The sequence below is a fragment of the Gigantopelta aegis genome, chromosome 1 (assembly GCF_016097555.1).
Source record: "Gigantopelta aegis isolate Gae_Host chromosome 1, Gae_host_genome, whole genome shotgun sequence".
Taxonomy (NCBI): Eukaryota; Metazoa; Mollusca; class Gastropoda; order Neomphalida; family Peltospiridae; genus Gigantopelta; species Gigantopelta aegis.
The window spans coordinates 7,071,026-7,094,909 of NC_054699.1; the positions used below are offsets into that span (position 1 = coordinate 7,071,026).

Here is a 23,884-nt window from a genome sequence, read left to right on the forward strand (position 1 = left end):
TTTATGAGTTCCACGAGAGTAAGTAATCAAAGGCTGTACGACGGACACTAATGCGAATGGTTTATGATTCCACGAGAGTAAGTAATCAAAGGCTGTACGACGGACACTAATGCGAATGGTTTATGATTTCCACGAGAGTAAGTAATCAAAGGCTGCACGACGGACACTAATGTGGATGGTTTATGAGGCCCACGAGAGTAAGTAATCAAAGGCTGCACGACGGACACTAATGCGAATGGTTTATGAGGCCCACGAGAGTAAGTAATCAAAGGCTGTACGACGGACACTAATGCGAATGGTTTATGAGTTCCACGAGAGTAAGTAATCAAAGGCTGTACGACGGACACTAATGCGAATGGTTTATGAGGCCCACGAGAGTAAGTAACCAAAGGCTGCACGACGGACACTAATGCGAATGGTTTATGAGGCCCACGAGAGTAAGTAACCAAAGGCTGCACGACGGACACTAATGCGAATGGTTTATGAGGCCCACGAGAGTAAGTAATCAAAGGCTGTACGACGGACACTAATGCGAATGGTTTATGAGGCCCACGAGAGTAAGTAATCAAAGGCTGCACGACGGACACTAATGCGAATGGTTTATGAGGCCCACGAGAGTAAGTAATCAAAGGCTGTACGACGGACACTAATGCGAATGGTTTATGAGGCCCACGAGAGTAAGTAATCAAAGGCTGTACGACGGACACTAATGCGAATGGTTTATGAGGCCCACGAGAGTAAGTAATCAAAGGCTGTACGACGGACACTAATGCGAATGGTTTATGAGGCCCACGAGAGTAAGTAATCAAAGGCTGTACGACGGACACTAATGCGAATGGTTTATGAGGCCCACGAGAGTAAGTAATCAAAGGCTGTACGACGGACACTAATGCGAATGGTTTATGAGTTCCACGAGAGTAAGTAATCAAAGGCTGTACGACGGACACTAATGCGAATGGTTTATGAGGCCCACGAGAGTAAGTAATCAAAGGCTGCACGACGGACACTAATGCGAATGGTTTATGAGGCCCACGAGAGTAAGTAATCAAAGGCTGCACGACGGACACTAATGCGAATGGTTTATGAGGCCCACGAGAGTAAGTAATCAAAGGCTGCACGACGGACACTAATGCGAATGGTTTATGAGGCCCACGAGAGTAAGTAATCAAAGGCTGTACGACGGACCTAATGCGAATGGTTTATGAGGCCCACGAGAGTAAGTAATCAAAGGCTGTACGACGGACACTAATGCGAATGGTTTATGAGGCCCACGAGAGTAAGTAATCAAAGGCTGTACGACGGACACTAATGCGGATGGTTTATGAGGCCCACGAGAGTAAGTAATCAAAGGCTGCACGACGGACACTAATGCGGATGGTTTATGAGGCCCACGAGAGTAAGTAATCAAAGGCTGTACGACGGACACTAATGCGAATGGTTTATGAAGCCCACGAGAGTAAGTATTCAAAGGCTGAACGACGGACACTAATAAGAATGGTTTATGAGGCCCACGAGAGTAAGTAACCAAAGGCTGCACGACGGACACTAATGCGGTTGGTTTATGAGGCCCACGAGAGTAAGTATTCAAAGGCTGAACGACGGACACACACGGTTTCATATCTATGCTCTTGCGTAGTATCTATGAAGGTGATTGTATGAATTAATGAATGCTTGAAAGAATGCCCGAATGAATGAATTAATGATATAAAAATTCAAATGAACGTAACTGAATAAAAAACCCCATAAATAAATAAATAAATTATAATAATAATAATAATAATAATAATAAAAAACTACCGCTACAAATAATAATAATAATAATAATAATAAATAATAACAATAATAATAATAACAATAAAAAATCACACGATATTTTGTTTTAAACGATCAAAATACATACCGAAGGCCTCCATTTTGATTTTGTTTTTTGTTTGTTTTTGTTTTTGTATAATCCTCTTTACTATTATCAAAGTATTCTTTAACGTTTATAAAATTTATACAAGTATCCTCACTTCAGTAACTAGTAGTACCATATCGATCTTAAGTACCTGTGTAAGTACGTGCGTTCCGCTGTCAAGTATGACTATGCATCATAGCTATCTTGTATGAACGTTGGACCCATGTATGGAATTCATACAATAGGTATTATCATCAATTCGTCATACATATGATCATGAACTTATATATGGAGAAGATACATTTTCAATCAAACATTACATTATAAGGGAGCGGCATTTATCCATCGGTAAGGGGGCGGAGCGTAGCCCAGTGGTAAAGCGCTCGCTTGATGCGCGGTCGGTTTCGGATCGATCTCCGTCGGTGGGCCCATTGGGATATTTCTCGTTCCCGCCAGTGCACCATGACTGGTATATCAAAGACTGTTGTATGTGCTATTCTGCCTGTGGGATAGTGCATATAAAATACCCCTTGGTACAATGCAAAATGTAGTGGGTTTCCTCTCTAAGACTATATGTCAAAATTACCAAATGTTTGACACCTAATAGCCAATAAATCAATGTGCTCTAGTGGGATCATTAAACAAAATATTATTTTGGTTTTCTTCTTATTTGAGTGGGGTATGTCCTATTCTGTCTGTGGAATGGTGCATATAAAATATCCCTTGCTACTAATGTTTGACATCCAATAGCCGCTGATTAATAAATCAATGTGCTCTAGTGGTGTTGTTAAACAAAGCAAACTTTAAACTTTAACTATCGGTAAGAATGATCGCCTCAGGTGATTTGGTTGTAGGATCAAAGCTCCCCGGAAGACTCCCCGCCCCCACTGGTATATCAATTAGGCCGTGTCATTTGAAACAGTCCATATGAAAGATATCTTTCTGATAATGGGGAAAATGTAGCTGGTATATCAATTAGGCCGTGTCATTTGAAACAGTCCATATGAAAGATATCTTTCTGATAATGGGGAAAATGTAGCTGGTATATCAATTAGGCCGTGTCATTTGAAACAGTCCATATGAAAGATATCTTTCTGATAATGGGGAAAATGTAGCTGGTTTCCTTTGAAGATTACTTGTCAGAATTATCAAATATTTGAGATCCAATAACCGATGATTTATTAATCAACAGGCTCGTAGGAACCTGGGGAGGGGGCTGTGCGGAGTTTGTTTAACCTACTCTATATAAATAAAGATACAAATCTGTATTGTACCCCCCCCCCCCCCCCCCCCCCCCCCCCCCCCCCCCCCCCCCCCCGCCACACCCCTCACCCCCACTACTCCGTATATCGTTCCTAGAGGCCTTGGGCCCAATTTCACAAAACATCGTAAGCCTAATTTTGCACGTAAACGTAAATTTACGACAAAACTACAATTCTTATTACTATCATAATATAATAAATACAGTTAGAAGTACACCTATTTTCTTCTTTTTTTGGTCCTTAAAATGCTCCATCTTCCATAATGATATAAAAAATGTTTTGCGTGAAATAGATGTCAAACGCGTGTAAACGTACGGTCGGTATAACCGCTAGTCGCAGACGTAAACTTACGATGTTTTAAAAAACTGGCCCCAGGTTAATATATGCTATAGTGATGTCGTCAAACAAAACGATCTTTACCTACGTTATGTCATGTCATGGCCGTATCTAACTAGTTGCTGAGCAGGAGACAATTCATTTCTCTTTCCCCATCTCCACGTCCGCATATTTTTACGTCTGGATTCGTCTCTCAAAGCCTCTCTAGTTATTTAGTCTACAGAGGCGGATCTAGGGGGGCCCTAGGGGCCCGAACCCCGCCCCCACCCCCTAAAATTTGCGACAGTTATAATTTTATTATATATTAAATTGTTTTTGTTTTTACGATCCTCTCCAAACCTCCCCCAGTTTCATTGGCATTCCACCTCATGTCACCCCCCCCCCCCCCAAAATGGATTTTCTGGATCCGCCACTGGGCTAGATACTGCCCTGAATGTTTAACTCCATTAAAGCCGCACACCCTAGTTCCATCCAGCGAAAATAAATTATAATTTGGTTAATCTACAAACCTGTAACACACTTAGATCACGTTTTTATGAAATGGAGTGAAAAAGCAGGTTTTATATCGATAAATACCATGGGAATCCCCATGTCCCAATTGCTTGAAATAATTTTGAAAGTTAGTATTCTGATGTCACCGATAGATGTCGCTCGAAGCACAACAATGCCTACGTCACGACAAATTTCACAGACTTGGGGTGCGTTCGTTTCACCTCTCCTGGACATGTTCCAACTGTTCTGTCCTGGTTGTATCCCCTCTCCAGATATCGTAAGACTTAGCAAAATTATTGGTTTTAAGGGTTTGTAACGTTTTGTATTGAGACACTTACTTGTCTGAACTTTATTGTTACTGAAAATGTTCACGAACTGTGAAGAAAAATCTCACAAATTAACAACAACAAATCGATGTTGATTGCGCGAACCGGGCACGAGAAAACAAACCGAACCAAAATGATAACGGTCACGTGATATACCAACGTCTGTGACATTGAAATGGAAATATCCACTCTAAAAATAGATTGGACCTCGCTTGCTTAACGTTTTTTTCTCGACAACACGTCTTGTGAAAAAATGTATTTCGTGGTTTTACAAACATCAGGATTACCAAAAAGCACTTCAGGTGAATGGAAATGTGTATTCTAAATAATAAAATGTAAGTAAAGTGCAATTTTATTTGTGAAAAATGGGGTTTAATAGCGAAAAACAACGCCGTAATGGTTAACAAATAAACGTAACTAGGGTGTGTCCCTTTAATACTAATCGGGGACAACTATAAATATCGTGAAGGCAATGCTGGGAAATTATCGAAATGAAATACTAGTCAGGCGCCGTGTGCAAATTTTCTTCTTTTTTCAGTACTGCCATTATACTTTTTTTTTTCAGGGAGAGCATCTCAAATCTAGATCACTTCCCACCCCACCCCCTGGTAATATTCGAGCAATACATGTACGCTTCCGAGCCCAACACTTTTTTTTGTATCTCCTAAATTCAAGGGCCATAACTCTGAAAAGTGGGTAAATCACCATGAAATTTCAAAATGATTTGTAAAGCTATATATACAAATAATAAAGCTATATCTACAGACATTGCAAAAATCCGGAAAACAAATTTTCACATCTCCTAAGTTCAAGGGCCATAACTCCGTTAAAAGTGGGTAAATCGCCATGAAAGTCAATCTTGATGTGTAACAGTATGTGAAAAACCTATACGCAAAATTTCAGCTCAATATCTAAAGGTTTTCTGAAAACAAAATTTCACATCTAAGTTCAAGGGCCATAACTCCGTCAAAATGGGTAAATCGTCACAAGAGTCAAGCTTGATCTGTAACAGCACACGATGAAGGCATACACAAAATTTCAACTCAATATCGCAAAACCGGTTGGAACGGTAGGGGACTAATAAATAAATAATTTAATGTTTATTCAACAAAATTGAACCAGTTATGGTTATCGGTAAAATTTCGACTTTTGGAGCATACAGGGTTTTTTATATGGCCTTTACACAGGCTACCAGCCTGTTACTCCTTTTCATTTTAGAACTATACACAAAATTTCAATCAATATTAATGGAAAAACATAAATACCTTGTGTGCAACAGAAAACAAATTCCAGTGATACTTTTAGAGGCCTTTAACACACACACATAATAATATACATACTTACCTTGTGTAGAAAATATCCATATATATATATATATATATATATATATATATATATATATATATATATAAGAATTGTTTCTCATTTTTTAGGAATTTATCGATGTATAAAAGTCACAAATGGTATAAAATCGCGTAGCGTAGCGAAGCGATTTTATACTACATTTGTGACTTTTATACATCGATAAATTCCTAAAAAAATGAGAAACAATTCTTATAATTACAAACAGTACAAGAAGTGTATCTTAAAACACTCAAAAATAATTTATTTCGTTCTTACCGTCAACCATGTTCTGTAAATAAGCGTAGGAATACATGTATACATACTATTGGAAATTGTCCGCTAAAAATAAAAATAAGTATTGAATCAACAAAAACAGTGTATATATCTTTATTATAACTTCTTTTAAAAAATGAAACAATTTCATGTGCAGATTTGTCTTGTGTTTTTCTATCGCAAAGTGACCTTCATATTAACTTTTGTTTACGTGTAGTGACTGTTGGTGTTGTGCGGTTATTTTGATCTTGGTCTTCCGTGATGACGTATTTTTATGAGGTTTATGGAAGGATAACGCTTTGTTTTTTTAGTGACGTCAGCCAATCAGAATACAGTAAATCGTATAAATTCGGAAAGTTTGTAATTATATATATATATTCCTATAATGTACTATATGTATATTCAAGTTAAGTAGTAGATTATACTCATCAATAAAAACTTAAAGAATAGAAACATGTATGCATACACGCATATGTACATCCATGTGAGCATGCAAACACGCAACACACACATACAGACATACACACACACACACACACACACACACACACACACACACACACACACACACACACACACACACACACACATACACACAAACGCCACACATACACAGACACACACATACATACACATACACACACATACATACACACGCACATACACACAAACACACACATACACACACAGAGACATACACACATACATACACACACATACATACATACATACGCACACATACACGCACACACACACATACACACACACACGTGATGATAATTAAACATATTTTCAAATATGTAACAAAAACAAACTGACATAAAGAAATATGCGAAAATGTTACATTTGTATAAAAAATACATGGGATAAAAATGAAGCTAAAACATTTAATATGCATGTATAACAAAAATAAATATCAGAAAGAAAAATACGAAAAGGTTACGTATAATCACTGGCGTAGGAAGCGGGGTGAGGGGCTTTTCTTGATGCAGAAGCGAGGGAAAATAACAAGAAAGATATCATTATGTAGTCCGAAAACATGGGCTTGAAGAGCGCTCAGAATGATGTGCACACCATCAACACGGACCCAGGACATCCACTTACAACTAAAAGTGTCGGAAGTAGGTCGATGGGGCCCTCTTGCCGTATTCCGTTTATAAACGGAACAACGCAAGGAGACACACTCGAGCTAGCTTGTAGGCCTAATATGCCAGAAACTTCAGGAACCAGTTATAATTTATATTAAAGGGACATTCCTGAGTTTGCTGCAATGTTTTAAGATGTTATCGACTAATAACATATTTCTACGATTAAACTTACATATTAAATATATTTTCTTGTTTAGAATATTAGTGGCTGTATATTAAACGGGTTTCTGATCGTTCTAATATTGATACTAGGTTAATTTTCATTATATTTTCTAAAATATATTTTTTCGTACGTACGAAATTATTTGAAAACAAAATCCAGTTTGGGTTTCTTACAAATATTAAGACGACCAGAAACACATTGAATATACAGACACTAATATTCTAAACAAGAAAATATATTTAATATGCATGTTTAATCGTAGAAATATTTTATTAGTCGGAAACATTTTACAATGCAGCAAACTCGGGAATGTCTTTTGCAGGCGCTAGTGGACGACAGGTAAATATAAAAAGGTGATGAGGAAAACATAATGCGGTGTCTTGGGGGTGGGGTGGCGTCTAATGTAGAGCGCACATTAAGTCAACACTTTTCTTAATGTGCAGGGCGAGTTGATTCCCTCTATGTACCGGCATCGGTGGCGTCGTGGCAGGCCATCGGTCTACAGGCTGGTAGGTACTGGGTTCGGATCCCAGTCGAGGCATGGGATTTTAAAATCCAGATACTGACTCCAAACCCTGAGTGAGTGCTCCGCAAGGCTCAATGGGTAGACGTAAACCACTTGCACCGACCAGTGATCCATAACTGGTTCAACAAAGGCCATGGTTTGTGCTATCCTGCCTGTGGGAAGCGCAAATAAAAGATCCCTTGCTGCTAATCGGAAGAGTAGTCCATGTAGTGGCGACAGCGGGTTACCTCTCAAAACCTGTGTGGTCCTCAACCATATGTCTGACGCCATATAACCGTAAATAAAATGTGTTGAGTGCGTCGTTAAATAAAACATTTCTTTGTTTCTTTTCCCTCTATGTAGTAAATTTAAAATGGCGGGGAAATTGGTTTATGTTGTTGGAAGATTTAGTTTGTTAATAATGATGCAAGTACTTCAATCAGGATTTAGTGAGTATAGTAGGTTATACATTTTTCGTTTGTGGGTCCATTTGTTGCACTATTTTGGTTGAGAAGCGGTTGAAAGATGGTGCCACAAGTTTTGAATACCAGCTATATATAGGGTATGTAACACTATCTGGATGTAGAAAGAACCACACTTTCTACATCCTTTAGGTCCACTCATGCATCTTCGTCACAGCAAATATTTTTTATTAAATATATTTAAGATCAGCTTAGCAATGACGAATTCTAAATTTTAGCTTTCGTGTGTGTGTGTAGATCTCCCATTTATACAGCATTATCATGTGCTTCCGGGTTATTAATTTCAGACATCTTGCCCTCCTCCTTCTTACGTATTCTCACAAGTTCAACTTTCGGTTTCGCTTTCAACGTGTCCTCGAGTGGTCTCCCTTTGGTCTCCGGCAACAAAAATAGACAGGTGGCGCTAATGATGATGAGCGCACCCATTGTCACGTAGGGGACGATGATGTTATCTCCGTCCTGCAACAAAACAATAAGTCCAAGTGCAATGTGTAAAATAAAGGTTTATTTTGTTAATATCACCGACACCACTTAGTCTAGAGCACACGGATTTATTAATCATCACATATTGGATGTCAAACATTTGGGCAATTCTGATATATAGTCTTAGAGAGAAAACCCTGTACATTTTCCCATTAGTAGCAAGGAATCTTTTATATGCATCATTCCACAGGCAGAATAGCACATGCCACGGCCTTTAACATACTACTGTCCAAAAATCCGTCTCGCTGTCTTACCATAAATTACAGATTAGAAGCAAAGAGATTTTTTTAATTAACTTTTCATAACACAACCTTTGACAGTCCAATCGAGGGATACAGACTGGAATTGGAAAACCTCAATTGGTCTACCAAGCGCAGTTTTTATTTCGGGAGTTTAAATGTCAAAGGTAATAAGCCGAAAACACGCCAGAATCGCTACAAAGGGGGTTCATATTTTTTAATTTTCCTTATGGAGCTTTGGGGCTTCGCGGCTGCGGCGCTAGCGCTTTCACACAACACATTTTATACAACCATAAAAATGAGCCTCTCCCCCCCACCCCACACTTTGAAAATCCGTCCTACGGGCCTGAATCGAGCTCTCTACAACTTAGCCACACCCCTCCCCTTCCCCGCGAAACAGACAGTAAAACGACCAGCTTACCATCAACAGAATCATAGGCGCCACGATCCCTCCTACCCGTGAGCAGGTCTGACTCACACCAAAACCAATTGTTCTGAAAGAAATAAATATTTTATTGAACGACGCACTCAGCACATTTTATTTACGGTTATATGGCGTCAGACAAGAACACTAAAACCACATCAGCTTACACTGTACCCAAGCTGGAAACAATAGGACAGGCGCGGCGCATGGGTGATAGTGCTATTGTTACTAAGTTGTGCAAGGTGTCATACATGCTTGTACAATTTGTAACAAGCCAAGATACCTGAAAATAGTAATCAACTTGTCATTAAAAAGAAACTAATTAAAGGTACACAATCTGTTGTAATTCATTACCTGTTTATGGAAATAAACTAATTAATTACATGAGAACAAATACAACCAATGCATTAATATAAAACAATAATTATATACAAATATCCACAAGTCAATATTATTACACATATGGTTAAGAACCACTCAGATATTGAGAGAGGAAACCCGCTGTCGCCACTTCATGGGCTACTCTATGGGCTACTCTTTTTGATTAGCTAGATTTTTCCATTAGGAGCAAGGGATCTTTTATATGCACCATCCCACAGACAGGGTAGTACATACCACGGCCTTTGATATACCAGTCGGGGTACACTGGCTTGAACGAGAAATAGCCCACGCTGGGCACACACCTCAGCTATCTGTCCAGGGCACTGGGTCAGTTGTTAGTTGGTTAGTGGTTAGTGAGAGAGAAGAGGGTGTAGTGGTCTTACACCTTCCCACTGAGCCCTTAAGAACTTGCCCTGGGTTGGAGCCGGTACCGGGCTGCGAACCCTGTACCTACCAGCCTGTAGTCCGATGGCTTAACCACTGCGCCACCGATGCCGGTTACATTTTATTGCTTAGAATATCCATTTTCGTATATCCGAAGTTTCTTATCATTATGCTGTTTGTAATACCCAAAAATATATTTTTCATAATTCTAAAAAAAGCACGTACCTCTAAGAAATACATGTGTTATGATTATTGAGCCAAACTTTGGTCTATTGCTAGATGGTTAGTGTCACAGACTCTCGTGTCTCTCTGTTGTATATTTATCCAGATGTATTAAATATCTGAATATTGACCAAACTTAGTGTCCATTTTTATGGTTTGAAACTACGGTTTGCTACTTTAATGTTATACATCGCCAAATGTTTTTAAACACATTTATTCATCCCTTAGACATGTGCTGCTCTGTTGTTGTATAAATGTGTGAATGTTTTGAACATCTGAAATTCACATTTTTCTTGGGGGGGACCATGCCCCCAAAGCTCCCTAACAGGGCCATTCGGCACTTCAAATTTCTAGCACCCGGGTCACTACAATGGCATTGGTCCCCCACTTTCAGATACACAGCGCGGGCGTTACTCTCCTTGGTAATGCCTAAAGTGGTCGTTACCTGACGACTGTGGGGTACCGCTCGTTGGTATATATATACATGATAATGCCTAAAGTGGTCGTTACCTGACGACTGTGGGGTACCGCTCGTTGGTGTATGTATACATGATAATGCCTAAAGTGGTCGTTACCTGACGACTGTGGGGTACAGCTCGTTGGTGTATATATACATGATAATGCCTAAAGTGGTCGTTACCTGACGACTGTGGGGTACAGCTCGTTGGTGTACGTATACATGATAATGCCTAAAGTGGTCGTTACCTGACGACTGTGGGGTACAGCTCGTTGGTGTACGTATACATGATAATGCCTAAAGTGGTCGTTACCTGACGACTGTGGGGTACCGCTCGTTGGTGTACGTATACATGATAATGCCTAAAGTGGTCGTTACCCGACGACTGTGGGGTACCGCTCGTTGGTGTACGTAAACATGATAATGCCTAAAGTGGTCGTTACCTGACGACTGTGGGGTACAGCTCGTTGGTGTACATATACACGATAATGCCTAAAGTGGTCGTTACCTGACGACTGTGGGGTACCGCTCGTTGGTGGTGTACCGCTCGTTGGTGTATGTATACATGATAATGCCTAAAGTGGTCGTTACCTGACGACTGTGGGGTACAGCTCGTTGGTGTACGTAAACATGATAATGCCTAAAGTGGTCGTTACCTGACGACTGTGGGGTACAGCTCGTTGGTGTATGTATACATGATAATGCCTAAAGTGGTCGTTACCTGTGGGGACGACTGCCTAAAGTGGGTACTGTGGGGTAGCTCGTTGGTGTTGTATACACGATAATGCCTAAAGTGGTCGTTACCTGACGTATACACTGTGGGGTACAGCTCGTTGGTGTATGTATACATGATAATGCCTAAAGTGGTCGTTACCTGACGACTGTGGGGTACAGCTCGTTGGTGTATATATACATGATAATGCCTAAAGTGGTCGTTACCTGACGACTTTGAGGTACAGCTCGTCGGTGTATATATACATGATAATGCCTAAAGTGGTCGTTACCTGACGACTGTGGGGTACAGCTCGTTGGTGTATGTATACATGATAATGCCTAAAGTGGTCGTTACCTGACGACTGTGGGGTACCGCTCGTTGGTATATATATACATGATAATGCCTAAAGTGGTCGTTACCTGACGACTGTGGGGTACCGCTCGTTGGTGTACGTATACATGATAATGCCTAAAGTGGTCGTTACCTGACGACTGTGGGGTACAGCTCGTTGGTGTACGTATACATGATAATGCCTAAAGTGGTCGTTACCTGACGACTGTGGGGTACCGCTCGTTGGTGTACATATACATGATAATACCTAAAGTGGTCGTTACCTGACGACTGTGGGGTATAGCTCGTTGGTGTACGTATACATGATAATGCCTAAAGTGGTCGTTACCTGACGACTGTGGGGTACAGCTCGTTGGTATATATATATATACATGATAATGCCTAAAGTGGTCGTTACCTGACGACTGTGGGGTACCGTTCGTTGGGTGTACGCCTAAAGTGGTCGTTACCTGACGACTGTGGGGTACAGCTCGTTGGTGTACGTATACACGATAATGCCTAAAGTGGTCGTTACCTGACGACTGTGGGGTACAGCTCGTTGGTGTACGTATACACGATAATGCCTAAAGTGGTCGTTACCTGACGACGAGCTGTGGTGGTACAGCTCGTTTGACGACTGTGTAGCTCGTATACATGATAATGCCTAAAGTGGTCGTTACCTGACGAGCTGTGGGGGATAATGCCTAAAGCTGACGTTGGGGTACAGCTCGTTGGTGTACGTATACATGATAATGCCTAAAGTGGTCGTTACCTGACGACTGTGGGGTACAGCTCGTTGGTGTACGTAAACACGATAATGCCTAAAGTGGTCGTTACCTGACGACTGTGGGGTACCGCTCGTTGGTGTACGTATACATGATAATGCCTAAAGTGGTCGTTACCTGACGACTGTGGGGTACCGCTCGTTGGTGTACATATACACGATAATACCTAAAGTGGTCGTTATCTGACGACTGTGGGGTACAGCTCGTTGGTGTAGTGGTCGTATACATGATAATGCCTAAAGTGGTCGTTACCTGACGACTGTGGGGTACAGCTCGTTGGTACAGCTCGTTGGTGTACGTATATACATGATAATGCCTAAAGTGGTCGTTACCTGACGACTGTGGGGTACCGTTCGTTGGTGTACGTATAACTAAACGTTACCTGACGACTGTGGGGTACAGCTCGTTGGTGTACGTATACATGATAATGCCTAAAGTGGTCGTTACCTGACGACTGTGGGGTACAGCTCGTTGGTGTACGTATACATGATAATGCCTAAAGTGGTCGTTACCTGACGACTGTGGGGTACCGCTCGTTGGTGTACGTATACACGATAATGCCTAAAGTGGTCGTTACCTGACGACTGTGGGGTACAGCTCGTTGGTGTACGTATACATGATAATACCTAAAGTGGTCGTTACCTGACGTTGGTGTATGTATACATGATAATACCTAAAGTGGTCGTTACCTGACGTTGGTGTATGTATACATGATAATACCTAAAGTGGTCGTTACCTGACGACTGTGGGGTACAGCTCGTTGGTGTATGTATACATGATAATACCTAAAGTGGTCGTTACCTGACGACCTGACGTTGGTGTTGGTGTATACATGATAATACCTAAAGTGGTCGTTACCTACCTGACGTTGGTGCTCGTTGGTGTACGTATACATGATAATGCCTAAAGTGGTCGTTACCTGACGACTGTGGGGTACAGCTCGTTGGTGTATGTATACATGATAATGCCTAAAGTGGTCGTTACCTGACGACTGTGGGGTACAGCTCGTTGGTGTATATATATACATGATAATGCCTAAAGTGGTCGTTACCTGACGACTGTGGGGTACAGCTCGTTGGTGTACGTAAACACGATAATGCCTAAAGTGGTCGTTACCTGACGACTGTGGGGTACCGCTCGTTGGTGTATATATACATGATAATGCCTAAAGTGGTCGTTACCTGACGACTGTGGGGTACCGCTCGTTGGTGTATGTATACATGATAATACCTAAAGTGGTCGTTACCTGACGACTGTGGGGTACCGCTCGTTGGTGTATGTATACATGATAATGCCTAAAGTGGTCGTTACCTGACGACTGTGGGGTACAGCTCGTTGGTGTACGTAAACATGATCATCCAGGCCCCACCAATCGCCATCTTGGCTAGCAGAGCCATGGCAGTGATCAGCTGGTCTTTATAGTCTGGTCCAGCTAAAAATAGATTCATTCTAAATTTCGATTAATAAAACAACAACTACAACATCAACAACATTAACAAGATCATCAACAACAACAGCAACAACAACAACAACATCAGTAACATCATCAACAACAACAACAACAACAAGAACAACCAAAATATATAGTTAATGACTTATATTGAACAAAATAACTACAAAAAACCCCCAAGAACACCCCTCCCCACAAATAACGCAAACTCATATATGTATGGATAAAAACTAGAAGCTTCAAGTTATAGTTGGTGACTTTTAGATTTAGAAACAACAGTAGTAACAATAATACCTAATGGCTTGCGTGGAAAGCGCCTGTGCAGGGCATGGTGCAATTGGGGGAGGGTGTATATGTATTTGTGTGTGTGTGTGTGTGTGTGTGTGTGTGTGTGTGTGTGTGTGTGTGTGTGGACTGTATTTTTGGGGCACTTAGTAGACATGATAAGAATAACTCACCAACCCTATTGGTAACCACCGTACCCACCAAAGACAAACCACCAATAAAGAGAAAAGTGATAGTTGTCCACTTTCGACCAAATCTGAAAAAGAACACAAAAATGTGACCAAATTCGGTTTTTTTCTTCTTCTTCTTCTAATTAACAGAGCCTTTTTAGCGACTAAAATTACATGTTAAATACATTTCTTGTCATTTTTATGGTACGAACAAAACTATTGGAAGGGAAAAATCTGGTTTAGGCTGCTATAAAAATTAGAACAACAAGATAAAGTTAAAATTGTTTTGTTTAACGACACCACTAGAGCACATTGATTTATTAAACATGGTCATTTTTGACACAGACATAGAGAGGAAACCCGCTACATTTTTTTCATTAGTAGCAAGGGATCTTTTATATGCACCATCCCACATGATAGCACATACCACGGCTAGGACAAAAACAAACACCTTGTTTATAATACACACACACACACTGATATTTTAATCAGAAAAATATCTTTAATATGACATTTTGATAAACAATTAACGATTGTCTATTATTTCTTTTCCGTTCATCGAAGTATGAACAAAAATGGCAGTCAGACAAAAAGACAAGCAGACGGACAGGTAGACAAAAATAGACAGACAGACAGACAGACAAACAGGCAGATAATTTTGCAAGTTGAAATGCTAGGTGAATAATTTATTTTTTGAACGTAACCGTCTATGCTTAAAAATGCGTAGCCTACATGCGAAGAAGCCAAAATGTCGACGCAAACGATGGCACCTCGACGATGGTGAGGAGGAAGATGTTCAGGTAGAGGTTTCCGCTCAGACCCTGGGCGCCGAACGTCATGCCGTAGTACACGATGGAACAGCTAAACCTGAGTAGAAGCACGGTGAAAATACAAGACATAAAAATGCATCCATTGCAGTCCTATGTTGAAAAGAAATACAGGGGATCCACGTTTACTTTTACTTCACCTTCGTGTACAAATCGTTACTATCCTAACAAAAAGACCCTACTTCTATATTTCTAGATTTATCACATTTATTCACACACACACACACACACACACACACGCACGCACGCACGCACGCACGCATACACACACACACATATCATATTTCGTACCAAAAAAAATATGTCTTTTTTGTCAGCAATCCCAGTTTGGTTTGATATATATATATAAAAAGAGGATTTTATTAGGGTATTTGTTTTTTGTAAATAAAAAATATCTTCTATTTTATATGTTAGCTTTGTAAAAACTTTGGTCAATACTGAAAAAAAATGGGTGTGTGGTTAATTTTTGGCTTGCTTCTATCAGAGAACTGTTCAAGCACGCCCGTCGTGTGCACAACCTCGGACTTCGCCAGACAGTTCTGTCCATGACAGGGAGGGGGGGGGGGGGGGGGATTTCGAGCTATGGATTTAAGTTTTGTTTAATTGATAGGTAACACAATGTATATATATATATATATATATATATATATATATATATATATATATATATATAAATAAAACAAAATAAATGGGGAAAATCAAAACAAAACAAACCAACCCCCCCCCCAAAAAAAAAACCCACAAAAAACCCAACAAAACAAACCCAAAGTGAATAGGATTTTATTATAATTATTATTATATACAAATAGTCTCGTTTATACTATAGTCCTATTCAATTGTTCAATTCCTATTCAATCCTTGTGTTCTTTACATTTGCATGAAAACAAACCCCAACCCCAATATCCTTAGTTATTTATAGACGAAAAAAACCTGCATTCAAAACATAGAGATTTTTGTAAAATGGAAATAAGTCAATTTTAGATGATGAATTGTATATGAAATATGTCGGTGTTTGGGTTTGTTTTCACTCGTATGTAAAGAAAACAAGTATTGAATAGGAATTAACGTACATTTGCAAGAACACTTAGGGTCTAAACAATTGAATAGGACTATAGTTGTTAACTTTAATAGTTAGTTAGATTGAATTATCTCCCTTGTTGGGAGGAGACGTTTTGATTTTGATGACCGGCCTCGGTGGCGCAGAGGTTAAGCCATCGGACTACAAGCTGGTAGGTACAGAGTTCACAGCCCGGTACCGGCTCCAACCCAGAGGGCTCAGTGGGAAGGTGTAAGGCCACTGCACCCTCTTCTCTCTCACTAACCGACAACCAATTAACGACTAACCCACTGTCCTGGACAGACAGCACAAATAGCTGAGGTGTGTGCCAGCGTGCTTGAACCTTAATAGGATATAAGCACGAAAATAAGAGTTGAAATGAAATGAAAATGATTTTGATGACCGGCCTCGGTGGCGCAGTGGTTAAGCCATCGGACTAGAGGCTGGTAGGTACAGGGTTCGTACCTCTGTACCGGCTCCCACTCAGAGCGAGTTTTAACGACTCAGTGGGTAGGTGTAAGGCCACTACACCCTCTTCTCTCCCATTAACCACTAACATTTAACAACTAACCCACTGCCCTGGACATACAGCCCAGATTGCTGAGGTGTGTGCCCAGGACAGCGTGCTTGAACCTTATTTGGATATAAGCACGAAAATAAGTTGAAATGAAATAAAAATGATTTGGGAGTTTGAGAATTGGGAAATATCGACTGTTTCTTGATAACTCGGGTATTAAATAGGAAACGAGTTTTAAAAAGCAGACCCCCCCCCCCCCCCCACTAAAAAACCCCAAGAAAAACCCCAACAAAAAACCGCACCCAAAAACCCCAAACAAAAACAAACAACCCAACAACAACAGCAACAATTTCAGCAACAACAACAACAATAAAAATGCACTCCAAAACAAAACAAACAAAAACACAACCTCCCCTACCCCCACACCCCACAATATCACAAAATAAAAATAAATAAAAAAAGACACACACACACACACACACACACAACACACACACACACACACACAAATATATAAGGAAAAAAATAAAGCAACAACAAAATAAGCACCCCTTAACCTCAAAAACGTCATCACCACCCCCGTAAAGAAACCACAAAAAAACCCAAACCCACCAAACCCCCCTCCCAAAAACAAACACCACACAGACAAAATAAACAACAAAAAGAAACAAAAGTAAGAATATACCCCACCACTACACTCAACCTTGATTATAGCCGACAATATCCCACTCCCCTTCTCTCCGCAAACACTAACCAGACAAAGCTAGAAGAGATGGTCGTTTTGATCATAGTTTTCCCGCGGAATACGTCGATGTATGAATACTTCTTGGTAGTTTGCTGTCCACTTTTCTCCTCATCAGCCACCGCCTGGAGACGTTTGCGTACATCGTCAGGTATTTTCACTCGGTTGTACCTGGCGATAGTGTTCGCCACTTTCTCCGCCTCATCCACCCTGTCGTGTACCACCAACCACCGCATGCTCTCGGGCAGAAAACTGAAAGGAAAATCGTTTGGAATGATTCCCGTTATATGGAGTCATTTCATTTCAACTTACGTTCGTGCTTATATCCAATTAAGGTTCAAGCACGCTGTCCTGGGCACACACCTCATCTATGTGGGTTGTCTGTCCAGGACAGTGGGTTAGTTGTTAATTGGTTAGTAAGAGAGAAGAGGGTGTAGTGGCCTTACACCTACCCACTGAGCCCTGGAGAACTCGCTCTGGGTTGGAGCCGGTGTAAACGGAATGCAAGTCCGTAGGAACAGTGGTCTGCCCGGACTTAGTCTCCTAGGAATGCAGGTCCTAGGTCTAATATACCTAGGAATGCAAGTCCTAGGACTTACGTTCCTTAGGAATACTGGTCTGACTGCCAGGATATGAAGTCCGGGCCGGACTTGCATTCCTGGACAATCAAAATTTAAGTCCGGTCGTAAACATAAAAATTAAATTATAAATGTAAACAAAACGAAAAACAATTTCCTTTTTGGTTTATTTAATTAACTTAGGATATTAGCGCCTCTCTTTATTTAAATATTTTCTATTTATTCCAATATTTTCCATTTATATCATTTGCAAGAGTTTGTACACATTTTGTTGACCTTATTACATGAGCAGAACCAAGGTCTTTATTCATTGCGTATTGTTTCAACTAATAAAACTCAAAAACATTTACCATAATTCGAAGCATATTAGGTCGCAAATAAGTATAACTTGCCCATATGATATACCAACACAATTATCTGTTAGACTTATATGGTATTTGGATAATAAAATAATAATAATAATCGTGTAACTATAAAAATGTGATAATTATATACTAGTACAACAAATACGAAAAACTTTGTGCCTTTCTGTCAATTTATTGCAATGTACTTAGGATGTGGTAGTGGCCTGGCGTGTTTACCCCTCTTCAAAGCACATTTCTGACCTTTATTCCTGAACATGTGCCTGCTTTGTCATTTGCAAAAGTTAAGGTCTAACATATGACATTCAGACTGACCTCTATGATATCTGAGTCCCAAGAACCAACCGTCTTTAAACATATGTTAAATGGTTTTATTACTAATCAATTAATAGAAAATCAATGATTAAGAGTGGGTTTTAGCGCTGAATGGGCTAATACACCGACTAAAACAAAACAGTAACCCCTGAACAATTATCATACTGTCAATAATATGCACAACACAATTTACAAAGATCTTTTAGACATTATAATACTCATGACACTTTTACACCTGACCGTTTTGGTCGCAATAGGCATTCAGACTCCCTTTTTGGGAGAAGGGATGGGGGAGGCATAATCAATGTGCCCGAATGAAACGAAAATGTCAAAATCTGTACATTTACATTCGCATTACTACCAAGATGCTAAATAGGATTCCAAACAAATCAGTCTGCATTTTTACATGGATTACAACTAATATTGTGAGTAAAATTATGGAATTGCATGGTGAAGATTTTAGACCAGCTCATTTTGCCCGAACGTGTCCATTGATCCCCCCCCCTACCCCACCCCACCTGACTCATACCTCCACCCAGTCTCGAACGCTTATGATGTTCCAAACGGCCAGGTATAATTATACAGAGACCCTTTTCCCAACTCATATCTTATGCTTTTTATCGTCGAAACTGCCATAAGGCAGTCAGTGATAATTAATTTCAAGTGTTTTGATGCTATGTTCATCAATAAAAGTCAAAATTTCATGCTCATTATTCCTGTTATTTTATACTGTAGTAACTGATCATTATAGTACTAGTTATAAATAAATAAATAAATTCCAGAGGACTAGGAATACTAGGATTGAAAGTCCTGTGGACTAGGAGTATCAGGAATAAAAGTCCCACGGACTTACATTCCTCGAAATGCACTTCCCAGAGACTTAAATTCCTAGGAATACAGGTCCCACAGACTAGGATTCCGAGGAATGGAAGTCCGATCGGACAAAGATTAGAAAATCACAACTAATCAGATTGTGACTTACCGTCAAAATATAAACTTACAAAACATTATTTAACATTATGCTGGTGCATATAGAAATTGTCTTTTGTTGTTCACCAAATGTTAGTTTTTTTGGAGTTACCAGTTTTCATATATATATTTGTAAAACAATTTTGGGCTACATATTGAGGGGGGGGGGGGGGGTATATTTCTTCGTGTTGAACACATGGACATATAGCCTACTTTATATCTGTAGTTGCTTTATATACTTTTGAAAAAAGCAAGATATTCGTCCTACTTCAATATTGTAACAAAAATGTAAGACGATTACAAAAATTCACTCACGTGTCTGATCCACAAGTCTATGACGTAAAAAAAGAATTAAGTTGATACTCAAACTTAAAAATATTTTTTGACATGGAGATTTGAACCCACAATAATCTTATTGTTACATTACACAATACACTTATCCATCACACTGCCAGGGAAGGCTGCCAAAACCTCTCTTTTGTTTCTCGTGTCTTTCTGGCAGCTCGTGCAAATTGCAAAGTATAATAAACGGACATCTAATTTGCCGGACTTGTATTTCTGTCACTGCTGTAGAAGGAATTTAAGTCCGGTAGGAATACAAGTCATAGGATAAAAACAACTTTAAAATAAACCAGGAATGAAAGTCCGGGTAGGACTATGGTTCCTAAGCTATGGAGGTCCGATAGGACTACTGTTCCTACGGACCTGCGTTCCTTTTACACCGGTACCGGACTGCGAACCCTGTACCTACCAGACCTGTAGTCTGATGGCTTAACCACTGCGCCACCGAGGCGATTAACAATTAACAATTAACAGACAGCCCAGATAGCGGAGGTGTATGCCCAGGACAGTGTGCTTGAACCGTAATTGGATATAAGCACGAACATAAGTTGAAACTAAATGAAAATACTTATCACACTATAAGGGAACATTGTGGCTCTAACATAAATAAAGTTTTATCCAACATTGGTACTATAAATAATTTAAGCATTTAAACCTCTACTTCCCGCCAAACGTATTTATACATTTGAAGTTCACTTTATAGCTAGTGACTATTATATATTTGAAGTTCGTTTTATAGCCAGAGAATGTTATTGAAAATGCCATTGGTAACAAGTTCCAAACTTAATCTGGATTACACGACTGGTATATCAAAGGCCGTGGTATGTGCTATCCTGTCTGTAGGATGGGGCATATAAAAGATCCCTTGCTGTATTAGAAAAAATGTAGCGGGCTTCCTCTGATGACTACAAGTCAGAATTACCAAATGTTTGACATCCAATAGCCGATGATTAATTAATGTGCTCTAGTGGTGTTGCTAACAAAACAAACAAATCATCTGGATTACTATGTCGGCCGTAAACATACTGAACACAGTAGAAGAAGGTAACAGGTTCCATTATTTAGGCATCGTCGTCCTGCATCGCTAATAAATCTGGTCTGACCCGCGACACTAGATAACAGTTGGAGGCAGTTTTATAGGGGAGTGTGCTGGTATCATTCACTGAACACACTCCGAAATGGGTAGCAGAAGATGTTGGGAAATGGCAGGCATATGGCACAGATGGCCACAAGAGACAAAGACCTGTTGCAATTGGCGACACAAAGACTGGGATGTGGAAATGGACTACCAAAGAAGTTAAAGCATAGGCGGAGCTGCCAGATCGAGACGAAATAAAATGGAAGTCAAAAGAGACAAAGGAAAGGAGACTGTGGGGTTTTAATATAAACAATGTTATAAGTTTATTAATAGTTCTAACTTACAAATATCCAATGAGGAATGGAAGGTTAGCCGCGCCACAGATAACGTGTAGGTATTTCCAGTTTGGTAACAGCCAGGCCAGCAGTGCGACAAAAGCTACGCCGATTGGCCAATAGGGAATCGCCGTCAGGATAGGACGCCATCTTTCTTCAACAAACTCCAGCATGTACGGAAAACTCGAGCACAGAATCATTCCGCCGGTTATACCAATGAGGAACCTCAGCACTGCGAACATCTCCCAAGCGACGGAAATGGGACAAATGAAGTTCCACAGCGAATGCATGAGCACCGCCAAGAAGAAGATCTTCTTACGTCCGAACGAGTCTGACATTTGACCCGCGATGACCACGCCCACCAGAATTCCCGCCATCTGGATTGACGTGATGGTCTTCGTCACCCACCTGTTTTCACACACGAGATCCCACTGAAACAGACAACATCACGTGCAGAATGATCCACTAGATACACTCAGTGTCATTAAAGCCAGACCTTAATTATACTCCACTTTGAAAGTCTGGTACAAGATCTAATTAAATGAATCGTGTACCAAAATGAAAACATCCTCAGTTTTCAAGTTGATTGCCCCCCCCCCCCCCCCCCCCTTTTACACGCGGTTTCGGACACCCTAGATATGCAACAGCAACAGGACTAGGACATGTAATTGAATGGTACAATAAAAGGATATGGTGCAGCATAGAGAGATGACGATATGGAGAAATAAATATATTTAGTCCACACAACTATATGTTAATCAGTAATCATTTAAACACTAACGGTACCCGTACTGGTCTAGTTAAAGTGACATACCCTAGTTTTTAAACAGTACCGCATATTTTTTTTCACAATTGGAGCCCTTTTTGATAATTGAAAGGAAACATTATTTAGATTATATCTGAAGTGTTTCTGGTCATTCTATATGAGTGTCCATGACAGACGATGTTTACGACACGAGTGCCTAAATTATCATATTTCCCGAGCAAGACATCGTCTGTCATGGACACGAATGTATTATTTTGTTTATTACCGTAGAACTGTCTTGCTAAATGAACATTCCAGTCATTGTTTACAAACTAACGTTTCCTTAACGGCGGAGTAATGTTTGTTCATTGATGTCTTGAAAACCAAATCACAACCTGTTCTAAAGTTACGTGATATTTATACGCCCATAAGTAAAGAGTACACATGTATCAACAGCTGTAAATTGTAAAGCATGTGTATACTAAAAAGCAAACAAATACACAGTAATTGAAATAATTAGTTTTGAATTTGAATGACGTCACTTTGCATCTCCTTACAATAACTATAAATTGGGTACATGACGTTTCCGTTTTAAGAATGCTGGAAAAATTTCAGTGCAAAATTGCTATTGAAATATTTTTTTTTTGAACATTATTAACGCACCTGAATGTGTTTGAAGAAAATCTTGTGATTAAAACATTGTACTTTTTTTTACTAAATATGGCTTTCAAGTGAAATTACGGTAAGATATGCTACATTTATTATGTACGAAGCCAAAACAAGGGTGCGAAAAGTGACTCGTCGACCTTAGTATAGATTTCTAACAGTTGTGAACGTTATATTCATAATTAAGTGTTTGATGTGTCACAACTACATCGTAATATAATACAAGTTATCATAAATAATCAATTAATGTTTTATTAAATTAATTAAAAACACGTATTTGTCACTGCGGCATGTGATCAGCTTACACTCGTAATAAAAATGTATTAATGAAGAAAGTAGTATCTGTGGAATGTCGTGTCAGCCAATCAGAAAGAAATGTACTCTTACAACAGCCAATCGTTAAACGACAATGTCAAGAGGACATACGATCGTACGATAAATATGACCCTCTTTATGCTGTACCTCGTAGGTAATAACACTTTCAAACGGCTAGCGATGAAGCAAGACGTGTGCGCCTGCTCTCTTGAGTTACCCCCCCCCCACCTGGGGGGACTCATGGCCAGTTATAGAGTGTTGCTTGAATATCGCGTCACGTACACCGGGCCACGGGCAACCGTGACCTTGGTGTACGGTGACCCGGTCAGGAAACCACCGAGGAAGAGAGGAAGGAGGAAGACGGACGCGCCAGGGACGGACCGGGGGGGGGGGGGGTACAAAACCGGCAGCTCAACTGCCGGCGGCGGCCCCTTACGACGGACATCCCCAGCACCGATCTACACCGGTGAAACCAGAGGATCC

General features: G+C 40.1%; 1 protein-coding gene across 1 annotated transcript in view; it reads right to left on the reverse strand.

Moving 5' to 3' along the window:
* Positions 1-8,011: 8,011 nt before the first annotated feature.
* LOC121387181 (solute carrier family 22 member 15-like) overlaps positions 8,012-23,884 on the reverse strand; it is a 29,536-nt gene continuing 13,663 nt past the window's right edge. Inside the window, exons 3-9 of the mRNA XM_041518241.1 lie at positions 21,685-22,106; positions 17,709-17,948; positions 15,286-15,420; positions 14,557-14,639; positions 13,960-14,080; positions 9,372-9,444; positions 8,012-8,687 (exon numbers count right to left, since the gene is read on the reverse strand). Coding sequence (XP_041374175.1) covers positions 8,475-8,687; positions 9,372-9,444; positions 13,960-14,080; positions 14,557-14,639; positions 15,286-15,420; positions 17,709-17,948; positions 21,685-22,106 — 1,287 coding nt within the window. The 3' untranslated portion in view covers positions 8,012-8,474. The remainder of the gene's footprint in view (positions 8,688-9,371; positions 9,445-13,959; positions 14,081-14,556; positions 14,640-15,285; positions 15,421-17,708; positions 17,949-21,684; positions 22,107-23,884) is intronic.